General features: G+C 49.7%; 1 protein-coding gene across 2 annotated transcripts; it reads left to right on the plus strand.

Moving 5' to 3' along the window:
* Nucleotides 1-3,405: 3,405 nt before the first annotated feature.
* On the plus strand, nt 3,406-27,973 carry Ephb4 (EPH receptor B4). Of its 2 annotated transcripts, none has more exons than XM_031338352.1 (17): nt 3,406-4,024; nt 7,353-7,423; nt 7,548-7,835; nt 11,347-11,743; nt 13,993-14,148; nt 14,732-15,064; nt 15,992-16,143; nt 16,741-16,906; nt 18,507-18,609; nt 19,011-19,075; nt 19,179-19,292; nt 20,065-20,312; nt 22,972-23,187; nt 23,983-24,132; nt 25,256-25,449; nt 25,613-25,768; nt 26,964-27,973. In XM_031338352.1, exons 1-17 carry the CDS (start codon nt 3,973-3,975, stop codon nt 27,091-27,093), a joined length of 2,991 nt encoding a protein of 996 aa, XP_031194212.1. In that variant the 5' UTR covers nt 3,406-3,972; the 3' UTR covers nt 27,094-27,973. The 2 variants fall into 2 exon arrangements, with proteins under 2 accessions (XP_031194212.1, XP_031194213.1); XM_031338353.1 differs by having other exon boundaries at nt 3,407-4,024; nt 16,019-16,143.

The following is a 27,973-nucleotide window of genomic DNA, read 5'->3' on the forward strand; positions in this document are numbered from 1 at the left end:
CAAGATTTTACTGATGGGCCTAGAACTCACTAGGCAGGGCAAACTGGTCTCAAAATCCCAGCAATCCATCTTCTGCTTCACGAGTGCCAGGGATTACAGGCCTGCACCAGTAAGCCCAGTTTACATATAGGAAAAGCCTTATCTCTGTGAGGGCTCAAAACTGTCACAATGAGAAAGGGACTTCTAGCCCAGGGTTGTGGCTCAGTGGAGAGAGAGAGAGAGAGAGAGAGAGAGAGAGAGAAAGAGAAAAAGAGAGAGAGAGAGAAAGAGAGAGAGAGAGAGAGAGAGAGAGAGAGAGAGAGAGAGAGAGAGAGAGAGAGCACACCAGCTCTTGCCTAGCATGCCTGAAGCTGGGGGGTTGGGGTATGGTCAATCCTGAGCACCTCATAAATCTGGCAGGATGGTACATGTCTATAACCCTTGCATTCAGGCCTTGGAGGCAGGGGGAATCAAGTGTTCAAGGTCATACTCAACTGTGCATAAAAAAAAATGAGGTTAATTTGGGTTAGAAGAAAGAAAGAAAAGAAGACTCTTAATGTTATTTCCACTTGGGGAGACTACATATTTGTGTACAGCTCTCTGGCCTGTCAGTGAGGGAGAACACTTTATGGCTGTGGGCTGTTAACACCAGCAGTGTGACATCAGTGAGGGGCTCCAGAGTTTGTTTTATTTTTATTTTTTATTTTTTGATTACTCAATTTTGTCTTGTGTGCATGAGTGCTTTGGCTGCATGCGTGTCTATGCATCACATGTGTGCCTGGTGCCCACAGAGGTCCAAAGAGGGCATTGGATCCTCTGGAACTGGAGTTACTGATGCTTGGGAACCAGTAGGTGGGTACTGGGAGCTAAACCCACAACGTCCTCTGCAAGAGCAACAGGTGCCCTTCACTGCTGAGCCATCTCCTCAGTGCCTTGAAAATTTTTCATAATCATATTTTTTATTTATATATTTATTGCGTTGGGTGGGAGCCAGTGAATGCCACAGTGCTCTCATGGAGGTCAGATGGCAGGCAGCTTCTGGGAATGTGTTTTCTCCTTCCATTATGTTTATTCTGGAATTCAAATTCAAGTTGTCTGCTTTGGCCGACAACAGAACCATCTTTTATCACAGAGCCATCTTTCTGTTCCTCAAGTCCCCTAATACTGAGAAGAAGGAGAAGGAGAAGGAGGAGGAGGAAGAGGAGGAAGAGGAGGAGGAAGAGGAGGAAGAGGAGGAGGAGGACAAGGAGAAGAAGAAGAAGAAGAAGAAGAAGAAGAAGAAGAAGAAGAAGAAGAAGAAGAAGAAGAAGAAGAAGAGGAAGAAGAGGAAGAAGAGGAAGAAGAGGAAGAAGAAGAAGAAGAGGAAGAAGAGGAAGAAGAAAAAGAGGTTTGAGATTTAGTTGGGTCTCTTTGGGACAAACATTGATTCTGGGCTAATGCAAGTTCTTACCTGCAGCAGAAAGCTGAGCAACTTGGTGCTGGAAGCAGGAGTTTCTGGTGGTCCGGAGTGGAAGGAATGACCTCATACACACAGGATAAATGGAGGGTGCTTCCTGACCAGGGGAGTAAAGATCTCAGGCGTCACTTACATGGAAAAGGGAAATCATGGGATTTTCACCAGCTCTGTGCCCGTGTGTGTGTGTGTGTGTGTGTGTGTGTGTGTGTGTGCACGTGTGTAGTCCAGTCTGAAACTTGGTCCCACTTTCCTTTTGAGTTATGGGAGTACGAGCACATTGGATCTCTGCAGGGATGGGGATGGAACTCAGGGCTTTCTGGGTGCTAAGGAAGCTGTTTTCCAAATTCTCTACTGATAGCAGCAGAGAGGCCAGCCCAGGAGTCATTCTCACTGATACACTATCAGTAAGTCGAGGAAGAGTCTGATGGGCTCTTTCATCTTTTCAGCCGGGTCTCCTCCACGCCTACCTCACTCAGGTCGTCCACGCTGCTTGTCTCCCCACTGTTGAGGCGTTAATCCTCTCTGCATACTAATGTATTGCTTATCCCACTAAATGTGAAAATTTTAGGTAATCAAAGCTTTGACGTGGGCTGCAGATGGTGGCTCCTAGGGTGAGAGCAAGCCATGACTCAGAAAGACTGGGGGACCCGAATGCAGAAAAGGGGGTGTCAGTGGATAAGAGAAGGGGAGCCTGGGTCTGCGTGGGGAAGGAGGAGGGACTCCCAGATCTAGCCGGTCAGCCTGGCTCCAGCCAAGCCGGCTGTTTCCTGCCCTGGCTGACCCCCCACCCCGGAGCGGGACCCAGGCAGGGCAGTGAGGAAGGGCAGGGGGTGGGGAGCACTACTTGCTGCAGGAAGATAAGTGCTCGGGGACAAGAGGTCATCACGGGTCTCCCGCGTCCGCTGGGGTGTGTGTGTGCTTAGGGTATTTGGCAGATTCCCAGGTGCCCCAGACTCCTACCTCAGAGTTTCCAGACCCTGTACTAATTACCTTAAAGTCTCCTTACCACCGCAGCCCTTAAGGGAGCGACTTCCGTAGCAGCACCTCTCAAATCCAACCATCCTGTGCCCCGCACTACCGGTGCCCTGATGTAGGTGGGAGACCATCTTTCCTGGACCCTCTCCTCAAACTGATGGATGAGAGCGGGTGCTAGCAAATGAGAGGAAGGGCCCTCCCAGCTATCCCGAGGGCCCCCAGGAGCCAGACAGGAAACAGCCTCAGGAAAGAGCCACAGTGGTTCCTACCCCCGCCCTGGAGGTCAAGGCTACAGGGGGTGGGGAAGTGTCCCCCTCCTTTAAAAAAAAATGGAATGCGGTGTTACGGAGATCCCTCGCCTTCTCTGACATGCTTGCCTTTTATTTACATTTTCTAGACTTCTTTGGGTTTCAAACCACTTTCTCCAGCGTTGGGCTGCGCGCCCAGTGGATCTCCAGTACTTGGTGCATGCAACAATTGTGTGAGCGCTCTCTCCAGAGATATCCAAGCTGGGATTATTGCTTGAGGTACAGAGGTCCGTTGGGAAGCATTCCATGCCCAAAAGCAAAGTTTTAACCTTCTTCTCCCAAATGCAATCCCCTGCTCCAACTAGGTGGCAGGGGGCGCATCCAGATGTGGAATCTCAGGTCCCGCTGCAAGGTCAAAGCAGGCTTTGTGTGGGGGGCGTGCGCACTTAACGCACACATCTGTGAGGCCTGGTAGGTTCAGGCCAATCCTGAGGATTCCTGGGCTACTGCCCCAACATGCACAATCAGGAGTGGTAGACACGGGACACCCAGCACCCCTGGACAGTCCCTAAGTTCCACACATGCCGCCCCTCCCCCTCTTGCAAACTTTCTCCTAACTTCCCGACAGGCTCAGTTCAGTCACCCCCCCCTCATGAATTATTCAGCAGCATAGGAGCCAATCAGCTCCCCTGCCCACCCCCCTCCCAGAGAAGCCCGGGCTCCAGGGTGTTGGGAGAGGGGCGGGTGGGGAGGGGGGAAACTCTGACACTGGTCTGTCTCCGCCTCCTATGCGCCCCTCCCTCCTAAGCCTGGCGCCGCCCGACTCAGTCTCAACTCGGCCCAGTCCTGGCCCAGCCTGTCTCCCTCCCTCCTGCTCGGTTCCCACTTTGGCTTCCACCCTCCTTGACCGCGACCAGCGCACTCAGACCGGCGGCGCGAGAGCCACCCACCACTCCAGGGAGCGAGGGAGACCGCGAGCAATCGGCCCACCTCAGCCAGCCAGGGCGGGACCCCCCAAGTCCCGAAGGGACCCCTAAGACTCAGCCACGTCCCGATCTCCGCCCGCCCAGCGACGGCCACTGCCAGGACGTCCCCCCTCAAGGCTGGCCTCCCCGCGCGCGCGCGCTGCGGCGGGGACTTGGGGGCCGCACCTGAGCGCGGGTGCCCGGCGCGCCCGCATGGGCCATCGGTGAGAGGCCCTCGACGGAAAGTCCCAGCAGCAGAGTCGGTGTGCACCCGCCCAGGGGGGATCAGACCTGGGGGGGCCAGGGCCCCCCAAACTCGGATCGTATTCAACCAAAGTGAGGCGGCGCCATGGAGCTCAGAGCGCTGCTGTGCTGGGCTTCCCTCGCCACTGCTTTAGAAGGTGAGTTTCCTTGGGGGTGCCCCCCGTTCTTGGGGGTCCCTAAAGTTGTGCCTCAGAGTGCCGAAGCTGGTCTCTCCCTATCCCAACTCCGGCACCCCTTAAACACTTCGGACCAATAGCACTAGAACGGGAGGGGGCGGGGAGGAGGCGGCCTGGCGGGGAGTGGGGTTTTTCTTTTGTTTGGGAAAGAGATGGAGTCGAGAGCTCAGACCCGGGACCTTCCCTCACCTAGTCTTCTAAACTCTGTCCTGATGCCAAAGGCCCTTGACAGCCTTCCTTTTCCTGTCCACCCTAATGTTCAAAACTATCCCCCAAAGTTTTTATCCCCCCCCCCCACCTCTGGCTAAACTTCAGGGGAAAGTTCCTGAGGGGGGCACTTGCAGGCGAGGCAGACCCCAGCTAGTCGTGAAACGACTCCCACCGCCAACTCTCTAGCATTCACACCTGGACTCTCCATCACACACCCCAGTCAGGATGACCCCATCGGCAGCCCCACTCTTCAACTCCCAAATGGCTGGCCAGGCTACTGACCTCGTGCAAACTCTTCTCTTGTTTTTCTCAAGGCTGTACCCCAACCTATTAAATGCCATTTAGACCTCAACTTTTCCCAAGGCTGAGGCTTTCTTCCAGCCATGCAAACCCGCAGAAACTGCCTAACACCGGCTTGTGTTGCCCTAATTCACCCCAGCTGGCCATCTCCTAGCCTGCCTCAGATTTCTGTTTTTTTTCTCTTCCTTCTGTATTCTCCAAATGCCTCTTCAGATCTGTGAGCCCCTAACTCCACAGTCCCTCTTGGGGCTGCACAGGACCTGTAACCCCCTTCCCTGCCTCCCTAATCTCTTTTCAATGAATTTGGCTCCCCCACAACCTCCCTCGCTGCTCAGAATCAAAGGAGTGGGCCATGGGAGTCGGGGAGCTCAATCGCTTCAGCTTCAGCGACGGAATCAAAGGAGTTTGGGAAAGCCTGCTCCCTCTGGGGTGAGCAGTGCTGCTCAGGGCTGATCAAAGTGTGGGAATGGGGTGGGGGTGAGGACAGACTTTGGGCTCCTGGAGAGGAGGAAGTCAAATGGGCAGAGAACCCATGAAGTGTGTCTGGAGGGAAAGACAGATGCCAACAGGAAATGCCCCTTCTCACGTGCATTACCTGAACGGTTCTCAAGCCCTCCCTGCACCTGTGCAAAGTGCGTTTAGTTTACTGTTATTTTGCCCTGCAAAAAGCTGAGTTCTTGTTTCCCTATTTTTTTTTTTTACAGGTGACAAACCAAAGCTTTAGATATGTTAGTTAGTTTATTCAAGGCCGCAGGCCCTAAAGAAGGTGTAAACTAAGAGATGGGGTGGGGGGAGGGGACAACCCGGAAATGGAGCCCTGGAGGGATGGAGGTGAGAGATGGGTCTGGGAACTGGTGGACTGAAGTGAGCTGGAGGCCAACTGGTGTGACCTAGGTGCAGGGAAAGTGAGGCTGGGTTCAGTTTAGCAGGCTGAAGAGCTGCCTGTTGCACAGACAGTGTGTAAATTTGAGACAGGAAAACGCTATCCAAGCTGGAACAATGGAGGGTGGGGACGGCAGCCTCTATCCACCCCCTTCCCAGAACCGTGGGCATCCTGTCCCCAATGTGCTCTGCTGTCTCCTGCCACCCAGGAGGAGGACCCCTAGGCTTTGCCTCTAGCTGGTCAGGTTCCTGCCTGCCCCTACACCCAGACACAGCACCAGGAATTTTGAGGCGATGCCTCCCTCATCCACCCTATCTCCCGGCACTCCTCACTCCTCTCTCTCTCTCTCTCTCTCTCTCTCTCTCTCTCTCTCTCTCTCTCTCTCTCTCTCTCTCAAAGCGCCAAAGGGGAGGGCGGGACCTGGTCCCAGGTGTTCCGCTGGCTCCCCTGAAGGCCCACTCTCAACAGGCATGTGGTTCCCAGACTCCTGCCCCCTCCCAGGTTGCCCTATCCTCTCCAGGGGATTCCCCAGTCCTCCCTCCCAGTTGTGTTGCCAGAGATCTCTGCACTTCTCCTAATCCCTTAGTGGGTCATCACCATGTCCGCTCCCCCAATGATCCCCGAGTCCTGCCAGGTGTGTTCCACACAGCCTCCCACCCCTGAACTCTCCTCCTTTCTTTCTCCTAACCAAGTCCAGATGTGGTGAGGCCTCTGCTGGAGCCTAGCGAGGCAGGGAACCCAAGCGTCCAGGCTTCAAGAACTTATTTCTCTGGTGTTAGCAAATGGGGGAGGTGCTCTGCCTCGGGGAGGGCACCACCTTGAAGAAGGACTGGGGTGTCTGGTGTGAAAAGGGGGCGGAGACTGAGATGAGGACTAGAGTTGGGATGGAAGCCAGTTTTGGCACTTAGGAAAGGGAGGGAATGTGGGGCCTAAAACAGGCCTGTAGGAAACCTTAGCCTGTGCCAGCAGTTCTCCGCCCCAGGGGGCAAGGCCAGGATGGGGGGGGTGGTCCTGCTTTTTGTTTCTAGACAAGATCTCATGTAATTCAGACGAGGCACAAACTCACTAAGTGGTGGGGTCTGGTCTTGAACTCTTGATCTTTCTGTCTCCACCTCCCAAGTGCTGGGATTATAGGAATGTGCTACCAGGCCTAGAACTTTTTTCTTTTCTTTTCCTTTCTCTTCTTTTCTCTTCTTTTCTTTTCTCTTCTTTTTTCTTTTGTGACACTCGGGGTAAAGCCCGGAGCCTGACCTCACAAAGCAAACACTCTAGCCGAGCCAAGCCCTGCCTTCCCTGACCGTCTGGCAAATGCTGTGAGATTCAGCCCAAGAGCCACCTTCTTTTTCTTCAGGCTTCCCAAGTTGGGTGCACTTTTAACTTCCAGCATGGGTTTCCCTCATTTTTCTGGGTACAGCCCCTTTGGGGAAACCTAGAAGCTGTCCAGTGCCTACCAGCTGCTGATGAGAAAGTTGGCATTGGGGACGGGCATTACAAATCTGAGGGCAGTGGGCTGGTGAGAGGGTCTCAACACATACACGCGCACACACACACACACACACACACACACACACACGATTTTCTTTATGTGAGGTGGGGGACAAAGAGGAAGAAGAAGAGTTCTCTTGTGCTGCACATGGTACTTGCATCACATTCAGAGGACAACTTGTGAGGGTTGACTCTCTTCTTCTACCATGTGAGTCCCAAGGATGAAACTCAGGTCTGGAGGCTTGGCTGCTTGGATCTCTATCTCCTTGGCCCAAGAGAATAAATTTTCCTACCTCCAGGGACTAGAAAGACAACCCACTCCCTCTCATTCCCGTTTGTTCCCAGCAAGCTCTTGGCCCTACCTCTCACGCACCCTTCCCCGATGGAGCTGACTTTGTCTCTCTGTCTTAGAGACCCTGCTGAACACAAAACTGGAAACAGCGGATCTGAAATGGGTGACTTACCCTCAGGCAGAAGGCCAGGTAAGGGCCGGAGGGGAACTGAGGCAGGAGGATGGTTGCCCAGAAACATCCCGAGATACTTGTTTCCTGCAGCCACTCTGACCCTAGCTAGGGGCCCTGACTGACAGCTTCTATCTCTGCACAGTGGGAGGAGCTAAGCGGCCTGGACGAGGAACAGCATAGCGTGCGCACCTATGAGGTGTGCGACATGAAGCGTCCAGGGGGCCAAGCACACTGGCTGCGCACTGGCTGGGTCCCAAGGCGAGGTGCTGTCCATGTGTATGCCACGATACGCTTCACCATGATGGAATGCCTGTCCCTGCCGAGGGCCAGTCGCTCCTGCAAGGAGACATTCACCGTCTTCTATTACGAGAGCGAAGCCGATACTGCCACGGCCCACACGCCTGCCTGGATGGAGAACCCCTACATCAAGGTACCAACAGCCTGGGGGATAGATGCGGTCACAAGCAGTTAAGTCTAGGGAGGGAAGAGGTGGAGGTGTGTGTGGATAGAAGGGAAGAATACAGGTGAACTGCCTCTCCCGTGTAGGGAGGTCCAACTTCAAGCTGCTTTCTCTGCAGACTTTACCTGCTGACCGCTCACTGCTGGGCCTCTCTGTACTCATTTGCATCTCTGTCAATTTTGGGTCCTCCCACATCCCCACCTGGTTCCTCTACACAAAACTCTCACCTGTCTTTTCGTTTGTTTGCTTTGTTTGTTCTTGAGACAGGGTTTTGTGTAGCCTAGTCTAGCCTCAAACTCACTGCGCAACTAAGGCTGGCCTTGAACTCCTGATCCTCTTGCCTCTAGCTCCTGAGCGCCCGGCTTATAGGTGGGTGCCGTTGTAATTGGCTCCTGGCTGTCTTTTTAATTCATTTCTTTGTTGCATTTTGAGACAAAGTCTACCTGTGTAGCCCTGGCTGCCCTGGAATTCTGTAGATCAGGCTAGCTTTGAACTTACAGAGATCCACCAGCCTCTGTCTCCTAAGCACTGGGATTAAAGGCGTGCGCCACCATGTCTTTCTGATTTATTTATTTGATTTATTTTTATGTGTATGAGCATTTTATTCCAGTGTATGTTTGTGTAGCGTAGGCATCCTGGAATTGAAATTACTGGTAGTTGTAAGAACTGCCACATAGGTTCTGGGAATCGAGCCTGTGTCCTCTGTAACATCAAGTGCTCTTAACTTCTGAGCCATCGCTCCAGCCCTGCCTTTTAAATTCCAGTTTCCAGCACTAGCCACACCTTGCCCCCCTAAAAGCTGAGCTATTGCCGTGCTGCCCAGACCAGCTTTGAAACTACTGGACTCAAAGTGATCCTCGGGTTCAGCTCCTTCACTTTGTTAACCCAGAAAAGGTACCAAAGCCTGGACTTCGAGGGCAGAAGGGACACCGAGCTAGCCTGAAACACCCAGTCCTCCTGCCTCCAAGTGCTGGGATTACAGGTGTATAATATCATACCTGACATCTTTCAAACATTTGTGTGTGTGTGTGTGTGTGTGTGTGTGTGTATGTACATATGTATCGTGTGCATGCATGACTATGTGACAGTGATAGTCTGGAGGTCAATCAGAGACAGTTATCAGGAGTTGGATCTCTCCTCTTACTTGGGTTCTGGGGATAGATCTCAGATCTTTAAGGGTAGCAAGCACCCTTTACCTCCCCAGCTATCTTATCAGCCCTGGTTTTTGTTGCTGTTGTTTTTTTTAAAATCTTTATTAGGCTTATTAATTATTTCTTATGTGTGGCTGTTTTGCCTGCATGTATTTATGTGCGCCCCATGTGCAGGCTTGGTGCCCGAGGATGACAGAAGAGGGTGTTGGATTACCTAGAACTGGAGTTAAAGATGGTTGTGAGCCACATTATGGGTGCTGGGTATCCAGTCCTCTGTAAGAGGAATGTATGCTCTTGACTGCTGAGCCATCTCTCCAACCTTCATGGTTTTTCTTTCTCTTTCCTTTCCTTCCTTCTGTTTCGGTTTTGTTAACTTTCTTCCTTCTTTCCTCCCTTCTTCCTTTGTTTCTTTCTTTCTCTCTTTCCTTTCTTTTTTCTTTCTTTCCTCCTTTCTCTCTTTCCTTCTTTCTTTCTTGAGATAGAGTCTCTCTTACTATGTAGATCAAGCTAGCCTTGAACTCAGATGTCTGCCTGCCTCTTGAATGCTGGGGTCAAAGGCATGCGCCACAGTGGCCAGGCTTTTGTTTCTGTTTTGGTTCATATATACATCTTAAAGCCTATTTTTTTTCTGTGTCTGAATTTGCCTGCATGTGTGTGTCTGTGTGCCATGCGCATGCCTGGCACTCCCAGAGGCCAGAAGAGGACATCAGATCCCTGGAGCTCAGGATTACAGTTGTGACTCTGAGCACCCTTTACCTCCCCAGCTATCTTACCAGCCACATGGGTGCTGGGAATTGAACCCTGGGCCTCTGCAAGAGCAGCAAATGCCTTTAACTACTGAGCCATCTCTTTAGTGACAAGATCTCACATATAGGTCAGGCTGACTTCAAATTCTCTTATGTAGTCAAGGGTGACCATAAACTCCTGCTCCTCCTGCCCCCACGTTCCCCCCACCCCCGTGCTGAGATTATAGGCATATGTTAGAGATTAAGCCTGGGGCCTCCTGCATGAGCCAACTTATCTACATCCCCACCCCTACAAGATGAATTTGTATTTTTACAAATCTTCACCCAGAACTAGTTATTGATTTCCCACAGAATGTCAGCATCTGAAGTGAGAATCAGCCCCCAGAGCGGGTGACTGTCCTTGCCTGGCTCCTGCCCTACATGCTCATCTGTCTGTGATTCTTTCCTTTCTCCTCGGCTCTGAGGTCATGGTATAGGTATCTATGAATATTCCTAGAACAAATGCACCATTGGGAAACTGAAACAGGACCAAGCTGGTCGAAGTGTAGCTCAGCAAGCAATAGAGGGCTGGACGGCAGAAAGTGCAGATCGAGCTGGGCAAGGCCCTTAATTGTGAGTTCTGGCTTAGCAGTTACAAAGCCCTGGGCTGGACCGAGCACTGCCTAAAGAAGTAGAGTGGTGCCTGCCTGTCACCCCAGCACTTGAGAGGTGGAGGCAGGAGGATCTCTTCGAGTACACGGATAGCCTGGTCTATAGATTGTGTTCCAGGACAGCCAAGACTATAGAAAGAAACCCTGTCTTTGAAAAACCTTGGCTACATAGCAAGTTTGAGACCAGCTTGGGCTATAGGAGACCATATATTTATATGTGTGTGTATAAATATATGTACATACATAATATATGCATGTGCATATATATGAATATATTGTTTATGTATATGTGCATAACTATATACATACCTTATGTATATATACATTTATGTATGTGAAATACAGAAATATATGCATATATGTTGTATGTATAATATGTATACATGTATATGTATAAATATACCTGTACATATTTTATATACATGCATGTGTATACACATGTATGTGTATAAATATATATATATACATATATATATATATATTTGTTGTTGTTGTTGTTGTTTTGTTTTGTTTTTTGAGACAGGGTTTCTCTGTGTAGCCCTGGCTGTCCTGGAACTCACTCTGTAGACCAGGCTGGCCTCGAACTCAGAAATCTGTCTGCCTCTGCCTCCCAAGTGCTGGGATTAAAGGCGTGTGCCACCACCGCCCAGCATGTATATATATTTTATATATAGTCTCTTTTTCTCTCTCTCTCCACACACACACCCATACACACCTACACACACACACACACACACACACACACACACCCATACACACCTACACACACACACACACACACACACACACACACACATAAAATGCGATGTATCATGGAAGGTAGAAAGAAGGTTCTCCACAGGAGCTGAGATGGTTGAAGGGATCTGTGAAGGTCATCCACCAGAGATCCCAGAGGACCTGAGACAGTGGTGGTAAACCTGGGTTCTCCTGGCAGGTGGACACGGTGGCCGCAGAACATCTGACTCGGAAGCGCCCTGGAGCCGAAGCAACAGGAAAAGTTAACATCAAGACGCTGCGCCTGGGTCCCCTCAGCAAAGCCGGCTTCTACCTGGCTTTCCAGGACCAAGGAGCCTGCATGGCTCTGCTCTCCTTGCATCTCTTTTACAAGAAGTGCTCCCAGCTGATCACAAACTTGACCTACTTCCCTGAGACCGTGCCTCGGGAGCTGGTGGTGCCGGTGGCAGGTAGCTGCGTGGCTAATGCGGTCCCTACCGCCAACCCCAGCCCCAGCCTCTACTGCCGGGAAGATGGTCAGTGGGCCGAGCAGCAGGTCACAGGCTGCAGCTGTGCGCAGGGGTACGAGGCTGCGGAAGGGAACAAAGTATGCAGAGGTGAGAACCGAGGTACCCAGGAAGCTCACCTGTGTGTGTGTGGGGGGGGGCAGCACGCACTTCCTCCTGCTCTCATCCCTTAGGATTTGGGGCTTTCCCCCTCCCCCGCCCTCCCGATTTTATTTTTAGTATAGTACAAAGTAATATTTAGAATTCTGTTAATGCTGTAGATGAACTGATTGGTAGTAGATCCCAGGGACGACGCTCATGGGCACCTCTATCCAACCCTCGAGCTTCCTACTTTAAGTGATTGTCACCGAGCAGCTAGGGTGCCTTGTTGGGTGGTGGAAAAGGACTTCATGATCTGCATTTTATTTTATTTGTTGTGAATTTCCTCTCATTTGCCTCTCTGTGTCTGGAATTCAGATTGATTTTTTTTTTTTTTTGGCAGCAGTGGGGATTTGAACCAAACTCTGTTCCAGCTGAGTTACATCCTCAGCCTTCTGGGTCTTTCTTTTGGTGGGGTGGTTTGGTTTGGGTTTTGTTGTTATATATTCATGATTATCTTTTAAATACAGGTGCCAGTGATTCAAACTCAGGTCTTCGGATTTGTATTTTCATTTGTTTGTTTTGTTTAGAGATTTGCTTCTTTTGTGTGTTTGTTTGGGGGCGTGGCCTGGGCTTTTGAGGCCCTTGTGTGGTCAGAGGTCAGCTTGCAGGCACTCAGTCAAGTCATCAGACTTGGTGGTGAGCACTTTTACCCCTTGAACCAGCTTGCCATCCCATAAATGACTCCATTTTCACAAATGTCCACCTAAAATTAGCCAGTCATTACTTTTGGAATGTTGGCGACATCAGTGCCTATGGATTGGGATCTGAGGTTTTACATACCATCCTAAACACAGGACTTTACAAAGCCCATTCTGAGTGCTGTAGCAAGCTAAAGCATATTCTTTGCTCATGACTTCCGTGTTCCTGGGGTCCTAAGGCCACCCATGGCATCTCCTGGTATTTTGTTTGTGGTTTTTGTTTTTGTACTGGGATTAGGTCTTGATTTATAGCGCAGGCTACTTTCCAGACCATGAGTCCTCCCGCCCTAGCCTCCTGAGTGTATTGCTATTACTGCCTTGGCTCTTCTTTGGGTTTTTGTTGTTGTTGGCTTATTTCTTTTCTTCTTCTTTTTTTCTTTTTAAGATTTTTATTTATCTTATTATGTATATGAGTACACTGTCTCTGTCTTCAGACACACCAGAAGAGGGCATCTGATCTCATTACAGATGTTTGTCAGCCACCATGTGGTTGCTGGGAATTGAACTCAGGACCTCTGGAAGAGCAGTCAGTGCTCTTAACCACTGAGCCATCTCTCCAGCCTGGCTTGTTTCTGTTTCTATAATTTAAAAAGGTTTATATTTCAAACTATTTGCATATGTATATGTGAGGTTATATGTACATGAGGCATTGTATCTCCCTTGGGGCTGGAATTACCGGCTGCTGCTGTGGGCTACCCAATATAGGTGCTGGGAGCTGAACTCTGATCCTCTGCAAGAGCAGCGTGTGCTCTTAACCTCTGAGCCATCTCGCCAGCTCTTATTTTTGTTTCTGAGAAACAGGCTGGCCTTGAACTTACGTCTAGCTTCCAACTGCTGTCTGTAATTACAGGATGGGGAAAAATGTCCAACTTTTACCACTCCTTTGAGCTTTCTTCATGTTTCACACGTCATATGTCAGCTACCTTGCATTTTTCAATAATTCTATATATTTGGCAGTGTGCGTTCGAAATTATTCTGATGGCTGGGAATGTGGCAGAGAGCTCGCCTGATGTGCACAAAGCCCTGGGCTCCGTTCTCTCCGCCTTGTAAACTGGATGTGGCTGAGCACAAGTACCTATAATCCCCAGCACTTGGGAGGTGGAGGCAGATAAATCAGAAGTGGAAGATTATCCCTAGCTATATATGAAATTTAAGGTCAGGGTATATAAGATTCTGTCTATAAATTAATTAATTAATAAAATATTATGAGAGGGTTTCATCAGACTGCCATGGTCAGGGTTGGGCAACTTTGTGTGTGTGTGTGTGTGTGTGTGTGTGTGTGTGTGTGTGTACGTTTTGCCTGCATGTATGTATATATATGTCTGTGTGCTATGTTTGTGCCTGAGGTCATAAGGGAATGATGTTTGTAAGGCACCCCGTGGGTCCTCGGAACTGAACCCAGGTCATCTGGAAGAGCAGCCAGTGCTCACAACCACTGAGCCATCTCTCCAGCCTTCAGTTTTGTTTTACTTTTTGAGACATCTTTGTTATTTCCCTCAGCCTGTGGCCAGGGAACCTTCAAGCCCCAAATAGGAGAAGAGTCCTGTCTGCCATGCCCAGCCAACAGCCACTCGAATAACATTGGGTCTTCTGTCTGCCTGTGTCGGATTGGGTATTACCGGGCCCGCTCAGACCCCCGGAGTTCTCCTTGCACTAGTAAGTTTCCAGGAGTAAAGGACATCTGATGTTGTCCTGTGTGTGGTTCATTGGGGAACAGTATGTGGACTCCTCACATGGTCCCTGATACAGTTTTCTGCTGCTGTAGTAAAATACCATGATAAGAAACCATTAACAGAGGAAGGAATTTATTTTAGCTTAACTCCAGGTTGTAGTACATTGGCACGGAAAAGCGAAGGCAGGAACATCCAGAGTCAAGAACAGAGAGAAATGAATGTACTCGTGTTTGCTCTACTGTTTGCTTGCTTGTGCTCAGCTTGATTTCTCTGTTCTCACATAGTTCAGGATCCACTTGGTACAGAATGGTGCCACCCACAGTGGGCTGGGTCATCCCATATCATTTAACTTAATCAAGAAAATCCTGTACATACACACCCATAGGCCAACTTAACATAGGCAATATCTTATCAAGACTTTTCCCAAGTCATTTTAGGTTGTGTCAAGTTGCTGAAGATAGCCCATCATAGCCCCTGTGCTTCCCAGCTTTAGCCTCACCTCCAACACTTCAGAAGATTAGTGTGTAGTCCCCTCCTACCTTCTACCTGATTCTCTTCTCCCATAGCCCCCCCCTCTGCTCCAAGAAGTGTGGTTCACCATCTGAATGGTTCCTCCCTGCGCCTGGAATGGAGTGCTCCCCTTGAGTCTGGAGGCCGAGAGGACCTCACTTACGCTGTACGCTGCCGAGAGTGCCGTCCTGGGAGTTCCTGCTTGCCCTGTGGGGGCGACCTGACCTTCGACCCGGGTCCTCGAGACCTGGTGGAGCCCTGGGTGGCAATCCGAGGGCTGCGTCCTGATGTCACCTATACCTTTGAGGTTGCTGCTTTGAACGGTGTGTCTACCTTAGCCACCGGACCACCTCCCTTTGAGCCTGTGAATGTCACCACTGACCGTGAGGGTAAGACTAGGGGGCAGAAAAGAATGATTGTTTAAAAGTAACAGAGCTGATAATGTGACCAAAGTATATTACGTGCTCATATGGGAATGTCATAATAAAGCCTCTGTGCAGTTACTATGATCTAAAAAATTTTAAAAGAAGGAGAAAAAAAGAAAAAAGGGACACGTATAATCATAATTTCCAGTATTTGAGAGGCAGAGGCAGAAAGATCAGAAGTTCAAGGCCTGCCTGAGGTATTTCTGGTTTTTTGAGACAGGGTTTCTCTGTGTATCCTGGAACTCACTCTGTAGACCAGGCTGGCCTCAAACTCAGAAATCCGCCTGCCTCTGCCTCCCAAGTGCTGGGATTAAAGGCGTGCGACACCACTACCGGCTCAGATGGGTTCTTTTATTTTATTTTATTTTTATTTTTTTATTTTTGGAAACAGCAGTTTGCTATGTAGCTCAGGCTAGCTTCAAACCCAGCATTCTCTTGTCTCTGCTGCCAGAGTACTCAGAGGGAATTTTTTTTTCAAAGATGTATTAATTTATACACGTGTGCCTGCATGCATTTGTGTAAACCATATGAGTGGAGCTGCTCAAGGAGGCCAAAGAGGGTATTGGATCCCCTGGAACTGCAGTTACAGGCTGTGGTGAGCTACTGGATATGGGTGCTGGGAACCAGATCTGGGTCCTCTGCAAGACAGTAAGTGCTCTGAACCAAGGAGCCATCTCCAGCTCCTCGGGGTGAATTTGTATAGGTATTAGAAGAGGTTATTAGGTATAGCCTCTGGAGGAAAGATTAGGAAAACAAAACCCTAAAGTGTGTGGTCTAGTTTAGTGGTAGAGGTTTGTCTAGCACGTGTAGGGTTCTGACCGCATCCCCAGCACTGTGGGGGTGCGGGTAGGGCAAGAATTGGAAACTGTTAATTGCTAGACTTTGCAGCAGGGCGCATTGGGTTTCTTTCTCCTGCAGTGCCTCCTGCAGTGTCTGACATCCGAGTGACTCGGTCGTCACCCAGCAGCTTGATCCTGTCATGGGCTATCCCCAGAGCACCCAGTGGTGCTGTGCTGGACTACGAGGTCAAGTATCATGAGAAGGTAAGGCTAGGATCTGTCCCAGGTAGGGGGCCTGGTGGGCATTGAACTAGAGCTGGGCATACCTGGTTTTGAAGACATCTGGCGAGTCTTGAAGTTTCAGGTTGAGTTTTATTAACTCTACAACCACAGGCCAGCCATTGGGCCTCTCTAAGCCTCAGTTATTGTTATCTGTAAAATAGTTATAATATAAATAAGTATAACATAATAAATAATGTAATAAATATATAACATAAATAATATAAATAATAAATAAGTGTATAAATGTAAATTTTTATTTTAAATAAGGAAAATCAATAAATATATACATAAATATAGTTATATAACAGGCACATAGAACCACTGTAAAAGGTTGTCAAAATGGCTCAGTGGTAGAGCCCCTGCCTAAAATCCCCCAGGGAGGGGCTGGGGTGTGGCTCTGGTGGAGTGCTTGCTTGGCATGTGAGATGTTTGAGTTCCAGCACCCCAAAGAGAAAAAAACTAAAGCTGCTACAAGGATTAAATGATGCCACACGGTAGGATAAAATGAGAGTGAGGGGTTAGAAAAGCAGCAGAGAAGGGTAACTATCTTACAGCCCATTCCTTCCTCCTCCTGCACAGGGCGCAGAGGGCCCCAGCAGTGTACGTTTCCTGAAAACATCGGAAAACCGAGCTGAGCTTCGAGGGCTGAAGCGGGGAGCCAGCTACCTGGTGCAGGTACGCGCGCGGTCCGAGGCTGGCTATGGTCCCTTCGGCCAGGAGCATCACAGTCAGACTCAACTGGATGGTGAGTTTGGGGTTTCCGGTGGGGGCTGGGAGGGTTGCCCCCCACCAGGCCTAGCTTCCCTCAGTATCGGCAATCATCTGCCTTGCTTTTGTCCTTCAATGAAAAGCACCGCTGGCCAGCAAAGAGAGCGAGAGCGTAGAACCTAGATCCATGCTCTCTGTCTGAAGCCTTGTGGCTCTTCACCCTTAGCAGCAGGTTAACCCACGAGCTCCCCCATGAGTTCCCATTCTCTCCTCCAATAAGATGAGAAAATTCATCCACTCTGATCACAGAGTTCTGAGGTAAAGTGAGGTAGCCCGTGCTTTTTTGTTTTATTTGTTTTTTTGAGACAGGGTTTCTCTGTGTAACCCTGGCTGTCCTGGAACTTGCTCTGTAGATCAGGCTGGCCTGGAAATCACAGAGATATAAGTACCTTCTGCTTCTCAAGTGCTGGAATTAAAGGCGTGCTTCAGCACTGCCGGCTTAACTCCATACATTTCTGAACAGCTCCATGGTTTTTGAGACATTGTTATGTAGCCACAGAGATGGTCTCGAACTCGCAAGGCTGGACTTAAAGTTGCAGTGATCCCACCATACTTGGCTTCTTTCTTTCTCTTCCTCTTTCTTTCCTTCCTCCTTTCTTCCTTCCTTCCTTCCTTTCCTTCTTTCTTTCTTTCTTTCTTTCTTTCTTTCTTTCTTTCTTTCTTAATCTTCCCTTTTCTTCCATCACTTTTCTTTTTCTTATCTTTTATGCTTTTTACGGATTTTATTTTATGGGTATGAGTGTTTTGCCTGTATGTATGTCTGCACTGGGGATGGAGTGTCCGTGAAGGCCAGAAGTGGATCCTGGAATTGGAATATTTGAGTTTCCCCCATCTGGATGCTGGATTCCAGGTCCCCTGGAAGAGCTGCTAGTGTTCTTAGCTGATGAGCTAGAAATAGGGTGTCATTGTGTGGCACAGGCTGGACTTGAGCTTGGCAATCCTCCTACCTCAGCCTCTTGAATGCTGGGATTACAGACATAGCCCATCACTTTTGTCTCATTTTTCTCAGTGCTGACGGACTTTGCGTACGCTAGCCCAGCACTCTACCACTGAGCTTTATCACGGCCTTTATTTTCATTTTGAGATAGGATTTTACTAAGTTGTCTGTGCTGAAGCAGAGCCTACTATTGCATCCCAGGCTGGTGTCAAACTCTCTACTGGGATTACAGGCGTTGGCTATCACCTTCTGACTCTCACCAAAATAAGGTTTTCTTTGTTAAGGACACCAAAACATGTCATAAAACAAAATCAAAATGTCCCTGGAGGGGAGGTGGCTCAGTTAATGAAGTGTTTGCCAGGCAAGCATGTGCACTTAAGTTTGGATCTGCAGCATACACACACACACACACACACACACACACACACACACACACACACCAACAAACAAAAACATTCCCCCAACATCACTGACTATAACAAAGCTTGGACACACTCCATTGTCCTCAATATAAGCTCATTAGTTGCTCAGCTCATACTGGGCTGAGATGGGAGTCAGCTCAGGAGACCTCAGATCATTGCTTGATGGCAGAGATAGGGAGTCAGGTCCTCACATCTTTACCTGACCTCTTCTCCCCCAGAGAGCGAGAGCTGGCGGGAGCAGCTGGCCCTGATTGCAGGCACAGCGGTTGTGGGCGTGGTCCTGGTCCTGGTGGTCGTCATCATTGCAGTTCTCTGCCTCAGGTAAAGACTCTGGTCTGAAAACTCCCACGGGTGGCCACCTGCTCACACACCCTAGGGCAGTGGTTCTCAACCTGCCTAATGATGCAATCCTCTAATACAGTTCTTCCTGTTGTGACGGCCCCCAACCATCATATTACTTACGTTGCTTCTGCATTAACTGTGCTTTTGCTAGTTATGAATCGTCGAGTAAATATCTGACATGCAGAATATCTGATATACAACCTCAGTGAAAGAGGATCATTTAGGGTTTCAACCAATGGGTGGAAAACCACCATCATAGAGCGTCTTTCCCACTGGTCGGTTGTCAATGGAAATTTTTCCGGACCCCGACTCCTTCATTCTCTGTGGGCCTGGAGATGTATGACGAAGTTTACTTTTTACTTCTTTTCTCACTGGTACAGGAAGCAGAGCAATGGGAGGGACGTTGAGTACTCGGATAAACATGGGCAGTATCTCATCGGGCACGGTATGTAGGTCATGGGTCATGGGAAAGGAGCTTTGGGCCAAGGGGACACCTTGGTCTAGAGGAATTTACTTCCTGGTTAATGGGCTCCTGTGTGACTCCTTAGGTACCAAGGTCTACATTGATCCCTTTACTTATGAAGATCCTAATGAGGCAGTGAGGGAATTTGCCAAAGAGATTGATGTCTCCTATGTCAAGATTGAAGAAGTAATTGGTGCAGGTAAGAGGAACAAGCCGGGGAGCTTCGGAGGTGGCTCAGTCAGTAGAGCATCTGCCCTACAAACGTGAGGACCTGAGTTTGATCCCCAGAGATTTCCCCACGTGAAAAGCTGAGGACAGTAGCATATGCCTCTAATCCTAGCCCTGGGGTAGGAGATGGGGGGAGGGGCGGGGCCAGAAGGGAGAGGGCGCTCATTGGCCAGCCCGTCTGCCTAACTAGACTGATGAGCTCTGGGTTCAGTGCAGAGACCCTCTCTGAGGAAGTCTGGTAGATTGCTGGGTGTGGTAGCCACATCTTTAATTCCATCACACAGAAGGGGAGGCAGCGCACTCTCTTGGTTTGAGGCTAACCTGGTTTACATAGCAAGTTCCAGGCTGGCCAGGCTACGGGATGGCTCACGGGATAAGGATGACTGCAGCCACAGCTGATGACCTGTGAGGGACCCACATGCCAGGAGGAGAGAGCTAATTACTGATAATTGTCCTCTGAACGTCACATGTTCATTCTCTCACACATGTACATACACGTACATACCCATAATGTAATTACAAAAACAAGAAAAAAGGTGAAAGAGTAGAAGAAAACACTGGATGTTGACGGATGGCCGCTATCACATTCACAGGCACGCACACACACAGATGTACATGTTCCTATGTTCAATGTGCGCATGAACGCACTCACGCACACACACAAAAGTAGAAGCCTGGGTGGTGGGAAGGAAACAAATGGGTCCAAACAGGAGAAAAACTGACCCTCCACATTGTTACTGAAGGTGAGTTCGGTGAGGTGTGCCGGGGTCGGCTGAAGGCACCAGGGAAAAAGGAGAGCTGTGTGGCTATCAAGACCCTCAAGGGTGGCTACACAGAGCGCCAGAGGCGTGAGTTCCTGAGCGAGGCCTCCATCATGGGTCAGTTCGAGCATCCCAACATCATCCGCCTCGAGGGTGTGGTCACCAACAGCGTGCCGGTTATGATCCTCACAGAATTCATGGAGAACGGAGCCCTGGATTCCTTCCTACGAGTAAGCCCCCCTTCCCACCTTCACAACCACTGTATATTCCTGGGGGTGGAGTGGGGAGGGGTGAGGAGGCAGGGAGAGCTGGGCTTAGAAAATAGGATAAGGCAGAATTCATGTCTGCAACCCTAGAATTGCAGAGACAGCTTGTGAGCTTATGTCAGCCTGGGGATACAAAGCCAGTTCTAGGCCAGCTTAGCCTGTATTACATAGCAAAACTTTACCTTTAGAAAGGAAAAAAAAAAAAAAACTAAATAGTTTCAGACATGAAAAAAAATCAAACCAGATCTTTAACAGAGGCTAAATTATTTGATTGATTGTTGTACATTACTGGAGATTCAAACCAGGGTCTCATATATAGGCTCCACAACCTCTCTATTGCAGAGCCACGCCCCCAGCCCCTCCCTGGGGGATTCTAGGCAGGGGCTCTCCCACTGAATCACGCCCCCAGCCCCTCACCGGAGGATTCTAGGCAGGGGCTCTACCACTGAGCCACGCCCCCAGCCCCTCACTGGAGGATTCTAGGCAGGGGCTCTACCACTGAGCCACGCCCCCAGCCCCTCACCGGGGGATTCTAGGCAACCTTCTACTACCTGAACTGCTTTCCCAGCCTGCCTTTCTGTTTATTCGTCATTCTGAGTTTTGGTCTACACTGGCTCTCTACTCTAGAGAAACACGTTTTCCCTCATCTCCCTATTAACTCTTTCTCTTTTGCAATCTTCTCACACTCATCTTCCTTACTCTGTAACAGGACTTTCACAACATAGACTCCTGTGTCAATGATGAGGGGTCACACTGCCCTTTATGGATCTGCCTCAACATCCATGGGAGCCTGGGTGGATCTCTCTCAAAGGGGACCCATGCAGTGTGTAGCACAGCTTCCCTGTGTGATCCAGCCACAGATGTTTAATTTCCAATTTATCAGGACATTGGAAAGAGATTTGGTTACAGGAAATACAGGAAAACAAGTTAAATGACTGTATAGGGAAGAAGGGGCGACATTCTGAGGGACAAATGTCACAGCTCTTCAGCATGTCAGTCTCGTACCAACAACTCTCTAGGATTTTTTTTTTTTTTTTTTTCGAGACAGGGTTTCTCTGTATAGCCCTGGCTGTCCTGGAACTCACTCTGTAGACCAGGCTGGCCTCGAACTAAGAAATCCGCCTGCCTCTGCCTCCCAAGTGCTGGGATTAAAGGTGTATGCCATCACCGCCTGACAACATTTTTTTTTTAAAGATTTATTTATTTATTGTATGTAAGTACACTGTAGCTGTCTTCAGACACTCCAGAAGAGGGCATCTGATCTCGTTAAGGATGGTTGTGAGCCACCATGTGGTTACTGGGATTTGAACTCAGGACCTTTGGAAGAAGTCAGTGCTCTTAACCTCTGAGCCATCTCTCTAGCGCCCCCCCAACCCCCCAGCTCTTTAGGATTTAAGGAGATACACGCAAGTAACTAGTACACTGCCTGTCATCCTAGCTACTTGGGAGAATAAGGCACAGGATTACAAGTTTAAGGCCAGCCTGGGCAAGTTGAAGAGACAGTAAGAGGAAAAAAAAGGGCTATGATGTAATTTCATGATAGATTGCCTATGTAGAATCCCCCAGGGAGGGGCTGGGGGCGTGGCTCAGTGGTAGAGTGCTTATGAGGTTTTAGGTTCAGTTGTCATTATTGAAAAAAAAATGCAGATTTTGGATGCAGCCTCCTGTTCTTCCCTCCAGAGCTCTGGGGGGTGGGTCCCCTGCATCCTGAGTTAAACCCTGATCGGCTCCATTAGTTTTGTTGTTCTGGTTGGTGTAGCTCTGAGGGCAAAATGAAAACATATCGAGGTCAGGCACCAGACCTCCTCTTTGTCACCGTGTTCCTGTTTCGTACTGTTCTCTTGCGTTCACACGCAGTTGATCTGAGGCCTTTCCCCCATTGACAGGCAGCTCAGAGTTCACCCGTAACTGGCCCAGCTCTGCCTATCACATCTAAGGACTTCGTTAGAATGTTAGCTGAAGCCATTAGTGATATGGCATAATCCCGGAACTTGGGAAGCTGAGCCAGGAGGATTGCCACAACTTTGGGCTGGCTTGAGCTACATATTGAAACCCTGTCTCAGAAAAAAAATCAAAATAATTGATTAGATGTGCATTAGAAGCAGAGCATGGTGGTGTGTGCCTGTGAGCTGAGGCAGGAGAGTGAACATTTCAAGGCCAGCCTGGGCCACGTAGCTGGAGATATATAGGGCGATCCTGTCAAAAAGAGGGCAGATTGAGACGTAGGAGGTGGGCTTTAAAGCATCCCTATACTGTAGGGGTAGTGAACATGTATCTTTAAAAAGAAAGAAAACTGGGAGATGTGATTGGTTCATGTCTATATCTCCAGCAACTGGAAGATGGGTGTAGGAAAATTGGCTAAGTTCTGGGCCATCCAGGGCTATAAGCAAGACTTTGTCTCAAAAGCAAAACCCAAAATATGAGGTGTGATGAGAAACCATGCTAAGGTGTTACTGTAGCTGGGAAAATCTAGGAAGATTAGTGGGGCACCTGGGAGAACTGCGCTGCCTTGTCGACCCACAATGGGTAGGTGGGTGACTGGCTGTGGTGAAGGCAGGGGTGAGGAGGGTAAGCCACGGGCGATCCTTCCTGAACAAGCCTTCCTCTCTTGTCTCCTCTCCAGCTGAATGATGGGCAGTTCACGGTCATCCAGCTGGTGGGCATGCTGCGGGGCATCGCCTCAGGCATGCGGTACCTGGCTGAAATGAGCTATGTGCATCGAGACCTGGCTGCTCGTAACATCCTGGTCAACAGTAACCTGGTCTGCAAGGTGTCTGACTTTGGCCTCTCCAGATTCTTGGAGGAGAACTCCTCTGATCCCACCTATACAAGCTCCCTGGTGAGCCCGGGGCCAGGGATACCAGCTAAGCATTCACATGGGGTGGGGGCGTGGCTTGGTTGGAGAAAGCACAGGCAGATGCACTGGCAGCTTTGTTCTGGGGGAGAATGTGGGTGTGGAAAGACCAGCTTCCGATGGGTGAGGACACAGCCACAGAGATGGGAGATTGGAGGCCAGGAAGAAAGGAGACCGGCTGGGAGTTATGGCAGTTGGGATGACACCTGTCATTTCAACACAGAGGTGGTGGAGGATGGAGGATCGGAAAAGTTCATCTTTGGCTACATAGGGAGCTGGAGGCATGCATGGGCAGCATATGACCCTGTTTCTAGAAAATATCGCAAAACAAGACCAGAGAGGGACGAGTGAGGGGGCTGGAAGTGGGAGAGAAATGCAGAGTTGGTGACAGGTGGGGGAAGGGTTGGGGGTGGAGAGGACTGGGGGCGTGTCTTAGTTTCTTTTCCTATACCTTGACAAAGACAAGATAGGTTTATTTTGAACTCACAGTACTAGGGACAGCCTGTCACAGTGACACAGGAACTGAAAGCAGGTGGTCAAATTGCACCACAGTCAAGAAATAGAACAATTAATAAATGTGTGTGGCCAGCTCATTGTCCTTTTGATTCAGTGCAGGGGCCCAAGCCCAGGGAACCTCAGTTAGCCCAGTTAAGATAATCCTTCTCAGGCATTGTAAGAGTCTAGATTCTGTCAAGTTGACAACACTATCTATCCCTCCTAGATGATGTTCCCAGGTCCTGCTGCTGCCTGGGTTCACCTTTTATCTGGCTTCTTCCACAGGGAGGAAAGATTCCCATCCGATGGACTGCCCCTGAGGCCATTGCCTTCAGGAAATTCACATCTGCCAGTGATGCCTGGAGCTATGGGATCGTCATGTGGGAGGTCATGTCCTTTGGGGAACGGCCATACTGGGACATGAGCAACCAGGATGTAAGTGTTCCATGATCATACCAAGATTTCCTGGATATTCTATCAGGAGAGTCTATCATGTATCCCGGATACGGCAGTAGGGGATAGGGTTCCCAGACTCTTCCCCATCCATGGGAGGGCACCAAGGGGTGATGCTTGCATCCAAGAGTTGGCTTCAGGGACTACAGGGCAGATGACTCAGTGAGTACACTCCTTACCATGCAGGGATGGGGGCCTCTATAACCCTCATATGCGAGGGTATCAGGGACAGACATATGGGGGGGGGCTTAATTGGCCCACCAGCATAGCTAGCCAGTTGACTCCAGCTTCAGTGAGAGGCATTGTCTCAGAAAACAAGGTGGAGGGGCTGGAAAGATGGCCCTGTAGGTGAAGTGCTGTAAGGCAAGCAATGAGGCCTGGAATTCCGATCCTGAGCCCTCGTGTAAACCTCAGGGTGGTGCAGGAGCTTGTCTCTAATTCCAGAACTTGGATGGTAGAGACAGGAGGTCAAGCTAGACTAGGAATCAATAAGTTCTGGGTTCAAGAGAGAGACTCTGCCTCATTGTTGAAGGTGGAGAGTGACTGATGAAGACACCTGATATTAACACCCCCCCACACACACACACATAGCTATCCATGCACATTACATGTGCAAGCAAAGGAAAGTGAAGAACTGGAAGGTAACTCAGTGGTTACTCAGTGGTCCTGCAGGTAAGCCTGATGACTTAAGATTAATCCCCAGAACCGACACAGGGGAAGGAAAGAACTGACTCCTTCAAACAGTCCTCTGACCTCTACGCGTGTGCTCTTGTGCATATGCGCACCAGCTCTGCAATAGATACATGCAGCTTAAAAATAAGGTGGAGAGTGGTACAGGAAGATGCCCTCCATTGACCTCCACATGCACATCCACATATGAACACACACGGAGTTGGATGTAGCAGTGTTGGATTTGGGGATGGGTGGGAAGCCGGGTTGGGAGGTTGCACTCCAGACTGAAGCTCAAGAGCTGCAGAGGGTGGAGTGGGGGAAGTGTTGCCAGCTGAGGCAATTCGCGTCCTCCTGGGACTCAGGGATCTGTGCTTTTGGGTGCCCTTGGTTCTCTTAAGCCAGCTTCACCCGGTCCTCCTCTTTTTCACTGTAGGTGATCAATGCTATTGAACAGGACTACCGGCTGCCTCCTCCTCCAGACTGTCCCACCTCCCTCCACCAGCTCATGCTGGACTGTTGGCAGAAGGACCGGAATGCCCGGCCCCGCTTCCCACAGGTGGTCAGTGCTCTGGACAAGATGATCCGGAACCCTGCTAGCCTCAAAATTGTGGCCAGGGAGAATGGCGGGTAAGGATCCCAAAGAACCATCCTGACTCTGCCGCAACCCAAGAGCCCTTAGAGTGGCCTGGAGTATCCATCCCTTGGACTGTATATGGATTGGTCTGTGTTGGTCTTCCCAAAGCTGTCTGACTTAGCATTTCTCTCCATGTTTATCCTCCCGACCTCCCAGGGCTTCACATCCACTCTTGGACCAACGGCAGCCTCACTACTCTGCTTTCGGTTCTGTGGGTGAGTGGCTTCGAGCCATCAAGATGGGAAGATATGAGGAAAGTTTTGCAGCGGCTGGATTCGGCTCCTTTGAGGTGGTCAGCCAGATCTCTGCAGAGTAAGTGCAAGGGATCACAGTGGGGCAGAGCATTGGTATAGGAGGCTGAGTGAGAGGAGTATTGGTACAGGAGGCTGAGTCAGGAGCATTGGTACAGGAGGCTGAGTCAGGAGCATTGGTACAGGAGGCTGAGTCACGAGCATTGGTACAGGAGGCTGAGTCAGGAGCATTGGTACAGGAAGCTGAGTGAGAGGAGCATTGGTACAGGAGGCTGAGTGAGAGGAGCATTGGTACAGGAGCCTGAGTGAGAGGAACATTGGTACAGGAGGCTACAGGAGGCTGAGTGAGACCCTCACGTTCAGTAGGGACCTCTGAGTTCAACTTCAAGGGCTGTTATATTGGTGGGTCAGTGCTATGCCTGAGGCTGAGAGCCCCCTGGATCCTTCTAGAACAGCAGTGGCCGGCCAGTGTTCATTCTGGAGCCTCCTCGAACCTGGGTCATCTCCCTTCCCATTTCCAGCCTGTATCTGTCTTTGTGCCTCTATCTACATTCCAGACGTGACTCTCACAGTAATGTGTCAACTCTGGCTCTCTTTTCCCACCCATAAAAGGAGAGGACGGGACTGAGATTTGGAAATCCCTTCCTAGCTTTGATGTTAAATGGTTTTATGATTCTATCAACTCCCAAATAACTGTTCTCTTGCCTGTCTGTACTTGGAACGCCTCCTTCCTCCCTTCTCTGGTTCTCTCCCAAGGCCTTTGCTTACCCAGCTTTGGATATTGGGGGGGGGGGGCAGGCACAGACTTATGTCGGAGGAGGAAACTGTGGTAGTATATCATTGTGCTCCCAGCTTCTAGGAAGCTAAGGCAGGAAGATTTTTCAATTGAAGCTAGCATGGACTACATACCAATACTTTATCTCAAATAACCAGTTAAATTAATATGTAAAATTAAAAAAAAAAATCTCCAGATGATGTCTTGCCAAGCAGGTCCCCTGGTCCCTCCTTAACATCTTCCTTGAGCCAAAGTGCTCCCTTTAAGGCCTGGTTCTTTACCTGTGTGGCCCCTTTCTGAATTTCTTTCTCCTCCAAGGCAGTCTTGGAGCTTCTTCCCCCTAAAGTCTCTTTGAGGGCTTTCTCTTTCCTTCCTCTACTGAGGCTGTTCAGTAAAGGCTTGGTGATCACTCCTGCCATCCTCCTCTGGGCTTCCTAATTGGCTGGTCCCTGGGCTCATCCAGCCTTTTGTTTTATCACAGGGACCTTCTCCGAATTGGCGTCACTCTGGCGGGACACCAGAAGAAAATCTTGGCCAGTGTGCAGCATATGAAGTCCCAAGCTAAGCCAGGAGCCCCTGGTGGGACAGGGGGACCAGCCCAGCAGTTCTAACCTCCAAGGACTCACCACCCCGGAGCCGTGGTAGAGTCTTCTTTCTGGGGGCAGAGTTGGGTGGGGACTCACAAGATGAGCCCCTCCCCCTCATCGTGGCTTCCCCATTGGATTGCACTTTGAAAAGAGGGGGTCAGAGCTGTTACTCCTGGAGACCCAGGATTGGGGGAACTGTGCCATATGGGATGAGAAGAATCATACGTGTGCCCTCCGGGCGGGGAACCCCAACCTCAGAGTGAGTCTCTCCCTCAAGACTGGGCAGAGAAACACCGCTGCATCTCTAATCTCCCATCTTCCCAGAGGGCTCTCTCCCTAAGCGCCTTCCACCTTGATGGGCATGTCCCTGCAGACCAAAGAGAAAGGGTGACCAGCCTGCCAACTTGGGAGTGGAAAGTGCCGTCCCAGGAGGCAGGAAGGGGCCGTCAGGACCTGGTGATGTAATCATTGGATTTTGATGTCCCAACTTGCTGTCACCACCAAAGGCAATCATTTTTCCTTTGTAAATGCCCCTCCCCTCATCTGCCTTCATATTGAAGGTTTGAAGTTTTACTATTTTTTATTTTGTTAATTTTTTCCTCCCCGCCCCCTTCTTGTCCAGATTTTGTGCGTTGAAAGGTACCTGGTTCCACCAACTCCTGTTGGGAACAAGGACCCATTGATATGTTCTAGAACAGTGCCTTGGAAACACCACAGCCTCAGTTCCTTCCTCCTTCCCTCCCCCCAAGTGCCCCCGAGCTGTGTTGTGGGTGGAGGGGAGGGGGTGATGTTGTAAAAGGGACAGGAGGGTGGTGGTGGTCAACAACGGTGCTTGGAAGGGGGTTCTTAAATTATATTTAAAAAGAAACTCTTTTTTTGTATAAATAAAAGAAAATGGGATATG

The sequence above is a fragment of the Mastomys coucha genome, unplaced genomic scaffold (genome assembly GCF_008632895.1).
Source record: "Mastomys coucha isolate ucsf_1 unplaced genomic scaffold, UCSF_Mcou_1 pScaffold22, whole genome shotgun sequence".
Taxonomy (NCBI): Eukaryota; Metazoa; Chordata; class Mammalia; order Rodentia; family Muridae; genus Mastomys; species Mastomys coucha.